This window comes from Vanessa tameamea, chromosome 15, assembly GCF_037043105.1.
Source record: "Vanessa tameamea isolate UH-Manoa-2023 chromosome 15, ilVanTame1 primary haplotype, whole genome shotgun sequence".
Taxonomy (NCBI): domain Eukaryota; kingdom Metazoa; phylum Arthropoda; class Insecta; order Lepidoptera; family Nymphalidae; genus Vanessa; species Vanessa tameamea.
In genome coordinates, this window is record NC_087323.1 from 10,434,433 (window position 1) to 10,444,327 (window position 9,895).

Consider the following 9,895-nt stretch of genomic DNA (forward strand, 5'->3'; position numbering starts at 1 on the left):
CAATAAGCTTAGGAGAATTTAATTACAAACAAAACGCTTATATTTTGAACGACATATCGCCATGTTTGTATTGAGTTGGCTGAATGAAAAAGCCACCATGTCAAATTATCGTCAATCATTTGTTTTTGCATGACCTTTCAAAGGTGTAAAGCATTTCTCATATTATTAATATGATGCTAGGTATAGGATTTCCATATTTCCAGCCAAAGCACCATGTATTTCGGTTTGTCGTAATTAAGTTGACATTAAAAGTCTTTAACAACTTATTCATCTCTCGATGCTGAACTACAGCATTTATTTTTCCTTTTAGGGTTTTCGAGAAATATTTCGTGGATTCCAGGTTTCCCCAAATATATATGTATCCCTTCTCCGCCAAGTACGAGAAGAATTAGAAACACAAAGTAATTTTATGAAAATTAAATAGTGCTTGATTAGGTTTGAGCCCGCAATCCCCGTTTAAGATTATCTTGATCTAACGTCAGCTCTGGCTAAAGGTATTGGGTAGCGATAGCAATCCAGGCTTTTCTAAAACTACTCTTAATATTAACTTTTTGTACACCATTCACATAATTTTTTTCCTTAAAATCCTAAGAACCACAGCATTTGAACTTATCTCAGGGTACCTTTATCAGATCATTGCGATCTGTGGTTTAGTCGCGATGAGGTAACAAAGAAACAGATAATTAAGCTACAATATCGTTGTTATAAATCGCTGCGTCCTCAGCGTCCACTGCACGATTTGTGAACTCGAAATTCGTACTCCTTTCTAGCTTCAGAACCTCGCTTCGAACCAGCATTATTAGATACGCCTGACTAACTGAAACGTATTAAGTTTATTAGGTTAATTAGAATAAATATATAACTATAGCCTATTCCAATCGAAATAGGAATAAAGATAAACAAACCTTAGATTTGCTTATTTCATGCGATTTGCTAATACTTTACTCCTCTTATGGTTGGAATAGAGTATGGAGATAATATCATTACATATAATTACTTTAAAAAATTGTTAATTAAATAAATAGCAATAACCAGTATAACCTAATAATAGCAATAAAAGTAAAACAAATTTCTATATATTATAATTAATATATAATATATTATAATTATCTGTAAATATGATCATTTACATATTTCGATAGCATGAAAACTTATTAAAAATAAATAACATATTATTCATGACCTAATTTAGGATATTATATTTTTTGCCTTGTTAATATACTTTATATACTATTGCAAGTAAAGATATATTGAAAATGATAAATACGTTTACACAATCGATATACAATCTCTCCAGGTTTATCGAATCTTAATTATTTGGTATATAACAAACAATGCATACATCAGATTAATATAATTGAGATGAAATAGAAATTGATAATGTGATCAGTCTTTTATCAAAACGTACCCACAATCTCGGTTTATATAAAATAGTAAAACGAAAAATAATATGTAAATTATAGTATATGTACTCACTTGTGACCCAGAAGAATATCGACCAAATACTCATCAAGGTATACGCGATAACGGTGATGTGCTGGTTGGTAAAATTTAAGTCACATACCACGTAGACGGTGAAACAGAAGAAACCAAATATATATAAACACAAAGCAACCATCGCTTCTTTATAAAACCACTTCATTTTTCTATAATCTTTCTGTAAACGAACAAAAATTGTTTGAAATACTATAAAAATAGTGGTGCTATTTATATGTAGTAACAGTTTATATGTATAAATTTTTTTGAAAATAGCTTCACAGATAATTAAAAATTAAATATTTGCTGTTAAAATACTCTTTCAAATTGAAAAACAGCTGCTAAAGTATCGCGGCATTACTTAAAGACTTCTGTCAAAATTGGTTTTGAAATTCGAAAAAGGAAGAAAGAATTGCTTATAACACTCTAAACAACATTTATAGCTGAAGACGTTAATATTTAGAATGAAATAGCTGAATGGTAGCAACCGAAATAATGACATGCTGCCATATTTTAAGGTAAGGTTATATATACATATGCAACTTACCGTATGAGCACTGACGATGAATATTATGTGAAAAGCAATATCTACACATAAAAAAATTGAAAATAGGATTGAGTTTATGACTATGCTCACCCTAACGGGGTAGTATAAGTGCATAAGGTTTGCTACTAGAAGACATATGAAGTGGACCAAAAGCAGTAAGCTGAATATCTGCAACAATACAAAAATATATATATATATATATATATATCGTTAGTCTTACTGCGTGTTTTTTTCTTATTTCAAATATGTAGTAGAACTGCTAAATGGGTCGTCCGATGGTAATTTGGCGCAGTGAGAAATATCCATCGCCAAAGCACCCTCAACCTTGTGAACTAAGATGTCATATAGCTTATTCCAATGGAAGTAGGAAAAAAGCTAAACAAACATTTCATGCGATTTACTAAAATCTCAACTACATATATGCACTACTAAGAGTTTATGATTAATGTATTCGTATTTATACTTCAATTTGATGTCAAATGTTGATTTTTGTCTTTTTCCTATTATGGTTGGAATAGAGTATATTTGTGCCTGTAGTTACACTGGCTCTTTCATCCTTTATACAAACAATATCAATGAATATTATTAAATTTTATAGTATCGCTTGTATTTTTATATAATATATTGACGACAATTAATTTAACAGTGCTTCTGCTCCGCCAGAGACTGTTCGTTAATTTACCGATATTAGTTATACATTCATTCAGTATTAATATTATTCTCATCACTTATATAGTAACTAAGTATTAATAGTGCTTTGTATTGATAATAAAAAAAAAAACTAAGAAAAATACTTACTAATTTCACATAAGTCCACACAAGTAATCCAAGCCTGAGAGGAAAGCAAAAACAACATCTAGCAAATTCTGGAATTTCACACTTCATTTTTATATTTAAAAATGAATATAGAAAATATTTAAATTTCGAACATCAATTATATTTTTTATGGAACGACTTCTTCCTATAACGTTTTATTATTTACAATCAGTTGTATTGTGTGATTGCGTTACTTCTGACCCAAAGCTGACATTAGCATCATTTATAAAGATAAATTTATCAGTTTATAATTGCTTTATTTAATTAATATTTTTAACAACCGTTTTTACAATAGATAAATAATTTTGAAAACTGATCTGAAATTTTCTTTATTAAATTTCTTAAATATAATAATAATGATATTTATCTCCATTTACAAAACAGATCTTACACAATTAAAAAATGATTATATCTAAAGTTATTGTTTGAAGAGTTAGTGTCTGAGTTAAGCAAAATGCCTGCATAACAGATCACCAGAGCCCTACTCCACGGCAAAACAAGAGCTTCAATATGACTTCAGTAGATTTATATTACAGTTTTGAAAGATACTAATATACGGTTATGAATAATATATAATTTTACAATATAGTATTTCGGTTAAGGAAATAATGTATAAATAAAATCAACAAAGGAACGTTAATAAGAAAAAATAATTAACAACACACTCACACACGCGAAATAAAGTCCAATCAAAAAGAAAAAAAGAGCCAATTTATATGTTTGTGTGTGCGTGCGTGTTTGCTTGTGTGTATGGAGTTGTTCGTGGTTGTGTTATAATTTTATTTTGAGTCATGTGATAGAAATCATTAGAGGGTTTGTCTGTGTGTGGTTTTTTCCATGTTTTTTCCAATAACCACCTAACTTATCATAAAGATTTTTGTCTTGATTTACTCGAAGACTGGTTGTGACTAGAGCCGTGGTGCGGACTCGTTGCGTCGCTGATTACTGCATTGGTTCATATTTCAACAGCAAAGATTGTTTAATCACAATATATAAATAAATAGCTGTCTAAACGTTAGGACTGGCCTATAGTCGGGTGAAAGAACGATAGGAAAAGTCTAACTTTTCGATTAGCTGTTTGCGCTCTTTTAATTTGAATTTATTGTGTTTTACATGCACTCCAAGATATGATGCAAGATTGAGTACAAGAGTTGAGATTAGCAGAGGGCGAAATAAATCGATTTGAATATCTTGTTGTGCAACATGTCTCTTAACCTTGTAAACGATTATTAGTTTGCGTTTTGCTAAAAAGTCAATATCATCAAATAGTATGGAAACAGAGATTTCTATCGATCATTACGCATAGGTATTTGGTTAATATATTCCACATTTTAGGGCATGAACACGTTGTATTAATAAAAATTTGAATACTAGCGTGAAACAATAGAAAACGTACTAACAGGTTTATCGGTCATTTTATAGTCGAGGGTCAAAATATTTTTATTCAGACAACTAATTACAATGTTAATTCCTATATGATCTTTTAAATAAAACACTCCATACCAGGAACTTCCACAGAAAATCAGGACAGTATCACCTGCGAATGTAATGTTTTATTTGGTATTTCCATCTGGCAAATATAGTTTAAATACATAAGGAAGAGTGTAGGACCTATAAAGGTTTCTTGAAGCACACCAAAATTTACTTTAACTTTATCTCTAATTATAAAACCAATTTGTACACATTGTGTTCTATCAGACATATCATCCTGCAAAAGTCTCAACTGGATGTCCCTAATATGCAGGTGTTCAAGTTCCTTAACGAAAATTTGGATAGAGACTGTGTCAAATGCCTTTGCTAGGTCCAAAAAATATTTATTGCTTTCTTTTTCGTGTCATAATGTTTACATACATAATTTGTCAGTTCTAAAATCGCTTCCAATATAGATCTATTTGCTAAACCAAAGTCTGCTTGTGATATTACATTCTTATTTCTAAATTGCATTGAACGTTTAATAATTTAAAATTACTTTTAAAAATTTTGATACAGACGGGAGAATGTAAAATGTCTCAGTCCTTCTGTTCATCCTGCTGATACGTTAAAAGGGTTGAAAGATCATCAAGGTGACATCAAACGGATTGAGACTAGTAGAAGGGACTGGTCCTGAATTTGTGAAGCTGTTTCAATTCCTTTCCAAGGAGCTTACCAATCCATAGGACTTGCAGCACTATAAAAGAAGTACGAAATCAAATGAGCATGTCTTAAAAGAATGTATTTCTTAACAAGTGTAGGTCAATGAATACATTGTAATAACTAACCACTAAAGATCATCCTCTGATACCAATGAGAGTTTTTTTTAAATGATATATAATAAATATTTATATGTTTATTGTAATAGAATTCGTCTAGTAATAACGACATTATTGTTAGTTACTTATTTAAAGTATGAGGAGGGACTCGCAAATTGATTATCTGATTATAAGTGCGGTATCAACGCCGTCTATAGACATTTGCACTATAAAAAATTGCCAATTCACCATTGCCATTTATCTTGGCAAGTACAATATATGTCCCTTGTGCCTTTAGTTTCAATGGTTCATACGAACTTGACGCTAGAATATGTGATGAGTGTGGGGTAAGAGTTTTCCTAGGGGTTCCTAGGGCGTACTCGGCCTCCTGGGCTGCAGCGAGTTTCACAACACCCCCCTCCCCCACTTCACGTAGAGGAAACACGTAACAAGTTTTTCCAGCGAGCAAGTAGCTTCTCGCTCTGTACAGTAAGTAGGGACAAAGCAAGGCGCAACCTGTATTTACCTGTAAGTACCTTGGACCCAATAAAAGGTTCTGGCAATGTTGCTTCTTTTTGTCTTGGCTCAGTCTCAACTACGTACGTTTTATTTCTAATATATATATATCTTTACTTTGTATATAAATAACACAATCTATATTTATATTTTTTTATTTAAATATCGGATTGTTTTGATTTAGAATTAAATCCTTTGTCATTTTATATTGCTATCTACTCCGGTCTTTGGATCCGGAATAATAACATGTGTATCACAAAGCGTGGGTTAAGACTTTAAATAGTTAGATAACATGTTAATGTACTAAGTTCTAGAAATATTATTAAATATAAATATATTATTATCCTAGAAATGTATTCACATATTTGTTTTATTCGTTTGTTTATATGTATTTTAAAGGTATAATATAGACATTGCAAAATGGTAGGCCTTAGAAATATTTGTACTGGGTCTCCTTTATGTATAGTTCTCTTGGCAAAACACTATCACAACCCCTTTTCTTCTTAAAATAAAATAACTAAGCGAATGGTATTTAATAACAGAATAATTTCCTCTAAAAGGAAAGTCCTAACATCGAATCATAATAAGTAGCCACTTCAAGATCATCCATATTCCTAGTAACATATTCTTTGAACAAACTGCATATCTTTTTGATTAAATTTATTGATCATTTTGGCCTTTACATAGATCGCTAATTTAATCTTTTTTGAGGTTTCTAATAAGAAATATAAAAAAATAATAATCCATCGTTATTGTAATTTTATTTTTAATTAACGAGCTTTGTCGTACTTATGACAAACTGCATTCGTGTTTCATTTTAAACTATTTATAATTATTATTATATAACAATAAGCTTAGGAGAATTTAATTACAAACAAAACGCTTATATTTTGAACGACATATCGCCATGTTTGTATTGAGTTGGCTGAATGAAAAAGCCGCCATGTCAAATTATCGTCAATCATTTGTTTTTGCATGACCTTTCAAAGGTGTAAAGCATTTCTCATATTATTAATATGATGCTAGGTATAGGATTTCCATGTTTCCAGCCAAAGCACCATGTATTTCGGTTTGTCGTAATTAAGTTGACATTAAAAGTCTTTAACAACTTGTTCATCTCCCGATGCTGAACTACAGCATTTATTTTTCCTTTTAGGGTTTTCGAGAAATATTTGGTGGATTCCAGGTTTCCCCAAATATATATGTATCCCTTCTCCGCCAAGTACGAGAAGAATTAGAAACACAAAGTAATTTTATGAAAATTAAATAGTGCTTGATTAGGTTTGAGCCCGCAATCCCCGTTTAAGATTATCTTGATCTAACGTCAGCTCTGGCTAAAGGTATTGGGTAGCGATAGCAATCCAGGCTTTTCTAAAACTACTCTTAATATTAACTTTTTGTACACCATTCACATAAATTTTTTCCTTAAAATCCTAAGAACCACAGCATTTGAACTTATCTCAGGGCACCTTTATCAGATCATTGCGATCTGTGGTTTAGTCGCGATGAGGTAACAAAGAAACAGATAATTAAGCTACAATATCGTTGTTATAAATCGCTGCGTCCTCAGCGTCCACTGCACGATTTGTGAACTCGAAATTCGTACTCCTTTCTAGCTTCAGAACCTCGCTTCGAACCAGCATTATTAGATACGCCTGACTAACTGAAACGTATTAAGTTTATTAGGTTAATTAGAATAAATATATAACTATAGCCTATTCCAATCGAAGTAGGAATAAAGATAAACAAACCTTAGATTTGCTTATTTCATGCGATTTGCTAATACTTTACTCCTCTTATGGTTGGAATAGAGTATGGAGATAATATAATTACATATAATTACTTTAAAAAATTGTTAATTAAATAAATAGCAATAACCAGTATAACCTAATAATAGCAATAAAAGTAAAACAAATTTCTATATATTATAATTAATATATAATATATTATAATTATCTGTAAATATGATCATTTACATATTTCGATAGCATGAAAACTTATTAAAAATAAATAACATATTATTCATGACCTAATTTAGGATATTATATTTTTTGCCTTGTTAATATACTTTATATACTATTGCAAGTAAAGATATATTGAAAATGATAAATACGTTTACACAATCGATATACAATCTCTCCAGGTTTATCGAATCTTAATTATTTCGTATATAACAAACAATGCATACATCAGATTAATATAATTGAGATGAAATAGAAATTTATAATGTGATCAGTCTTTTATCAAAACGTACCCACAATCTCGGTTTATATAAAATAGTAAAACGAAAAATAATATGTAAATTATAGTATATGTACTCACTTGTGACCCAGAAGAATATCGACCAAATACTCATCAAGGTATACGCGATGACGGTGATGTGCTGGTGGGTAAAATTTAAGTCACATACCACGTAGACGGTGAAACAGAAGAAACCAAATATATATAAACACAAAGCAACCATCGCTTCTTTATAAAACCACTTCATTTTTCTATAATCTTTCTGTAAACGAACAAAAATTATTTGAAATACTATAAAAATAGTGGTGCTATTTATATGTAGTAACAGTTTATATGTATTACTTTTCTGTGAAAATAGCTTCACAGATAATTAAAAATTAAATATTTCCTGTTAAAATACTCTTTCAAATTGAAAAACAGCTGCTAAAGTATCGCGGCATTACTTAAAGACTTCTGTCAAAATTGGTTTTGAAATTCGAAAAAGGAAGAAAGAATTGTTTATAACACTCTAAACAACATTTATAGCTGAAGACGTTAATATTTAGAATGAAATAGCTGAATGGTAGCAACCGAAATAATTACATGCTGCCATATTTTAAGGTAAGGTTATATATACATATGCAACTTACCGTATGAGCACTGACGATGAATATTATGTGAAAAGCAATATCTACACATAAAAAAATTGAAAATAGGATTGAGCTTATGACTATGCTCACCCTAACGGGGTAGTATAAGTGCATAAGGTTTGCTACTAGAAGACATATGAAGTGGACCAAAAGCAGTAAGCTGAATACCTGCAACAATACAAAAATATATATATATATATCGTTAGTCTTACTGCGTGTTTTTTTCTTATTTCAAATATGTAGTAGAACTGCTAAATGGGTCGTCCGATGGTAATTTGGCGCAGTGAGAAATATCCATCGCCAAAGCACCCTCAACCTTGTGAACTAAGATGTCATATAACCTATTCCAATGGAAGTAGGAAAAGAGCTAAACAAACATTTCATGCGATTTGCTAATATCTCAACTACATATATGCACTACTAAGAGTTTATGATTAATGTATTCGTATTTATACTTCAATTTGATGTCAAATGTTGATTTTTGGCTTTTTCCTATTATGGTTAGAATAGAGTATATTTGTGCCTGTAGTTACACTGGCTCTTTCATCCTTTATACAAACAATATCAATGAATATTGTTTCATATTATAGTATCGCTTGTATTTTTATATAATATATTGACGACAATGAATTTAACAGTGCTTCTGCTCTGCCAGAGATTGTTCGTTAATTTACCGATATTAGTTATACATTCATTCAGTATTAATATTATTCTCATCACTTATATAGTAACTAAGTATTAATAGTGCTTTGTATTGATAATTAAAAAAAAACTAAGAAAAATACTTACTAATTTCACATAAGTCCACACAAGTAATCCAAGCCTGAGAGGAAAGCAAAAACAACATCTAGCAAATTCTGGAATTTCACACTTCATTTTTATATTTAAAAATGAATATAGAAAATATTTAAATTTCGAACATCAATTATATTTTTTATGGAACGACTTCTTCCTATAACGTTTTATTATTTACAATCAGTTGTATTGTGTGATCGCGTTACTTCTGACCCAAAGCTGACATTAGCATCATTTATAAAGATAAATTTATCAGTTTATAATTGCTTTATTTAATTAATATTTTTTAACAACCGTTTTTACAATAGATAAATAATTTTGAAAACTGATCTGAAATTTTCTTTATTAAATTTCTTAAATATAATAATAATGATATTTATCTCCATTTACAAAACAGATCTTACACAATTAAAAAATGATTATATCTAAAGTTATTGTTTGAAGAGTTAGTGTCTGAGTTAAGCAAAATGCCTGCATAACAGATCACCAGAGCCCTACTCCACGGCAAAACAAGAGCTTCAATATGACTTCAGTAGATTTATATTACAGTTTTGAAAGATACTAATATACGGTTATGAATAATATATAATTTTACAATATTGTATTTCGATTAAGGAAATAATGTATAAATAAAATCAACAAAGGAA

At 30.1% G+C, this 9,895-nt stretch overlaps 2 protein-coding genes across 3 annotated transcripts; both read right to left on the bottom strand.

Annotated features, from left to right (window-relative positions):
- Positions 1-3,014, bottom strand: LOC135193655 (uncharacterized). The gene is made up of 4 exons (XM_064217122.1): positions 2,822-3,014; positions 2,024-2,191; positions 1,477-1,657; positions 1-817 (listed from the first exon to the last, which is right to left on the bottom strand). Exons 1-4 carry the CDS (start codon positions 2,906-2,908, stop codon positions 684-686), a joined length of 570 nt encoding a protein of 189 aa, XP_064073192.1. The 5' UTR covers positions 2,909-3,014; the 3' UTR covers positions 1-683.
- Positions 3,015-6,450: 3,436 nt separating this feature from the next.
- LOC135193653 (uncharacterized) lies at positions 6,451-9,453 on the bottom strand. 2 transcript variants are annotated; one of them, XM_064217098.1, is made up of 4 exons: positions 9,243-9,453; positions 8,454-8,621; positions 7,906-8,086; positions 6,451-7,246 (listed from the first exon to the last, which is right to left on the bottom strand). In XM_064217098.1, the coding sequence occupies exons 1-4, from the start codon at positions 9,327-9,329 to the stop codon at positions 7,113-7,115; spliced, it is 570 nt and encodes a 189-aa protein (XP_064073168.1). In that variant the 5' UTR covers positions 9,330-9,453; the 3' UTR covers positions 6,451-7,112. The 2 variants fall into 2 exon arrangements, with proteins under 2 accessions (XP_064073168.1, XP_064073169.1); XM_064217099.1 differs by lacking the exon at positions 8,454-8,621.
- Between the last annotated feature and the right edge of the window lie 442 nt (positions 9,454-9,895).

Bases quoted from the DNA above. Each gene is read 5' to 3' on its own strand.
- LOC135193655 (XM_064217122.1), bottom strand. From the start codon at position 2,908: ATGAAGTGTGAAATTCCAGAATTTGCTAGATGTTGTTTTTGCTTTCCT. The intron at 1,658-2,023 runs GTAAGTTGCATA...GTTCGTTTACAG, and splicing joins TCATCGTCAGTGCTCATACG to AAAGATTATAGAAAAATGAA. The intron at 818-1,476 runs GTGAGTACATAT...AATACGTTTCAG, and splicing joins GATATTCTTCTGGGTCACAA to TTAGTCAGGCGTATCTAATA.
- LOC135193653 (XM_064217098.1), bottom strand. From the start codon at position 9,329: ATGAAGTGTGAAATTCCAGAATTTGCTAGATGTTGTTTTTGCTTTCCT. The intron at 8,622-9,242 runs GTAAGTATTTTT...GTATTGTTGCAG, and splicing joins TGTGGACTTATGTGAAATTA to GTATTCAGCTTACTGCTTTT. The intron at 8,087-8,453 runs GTAAGTTGCATA...GTTCGTTTACAG, and splicing joins TCATCGTCAGTGCTCATACG to AAAGATTATAGAAAAATGAA.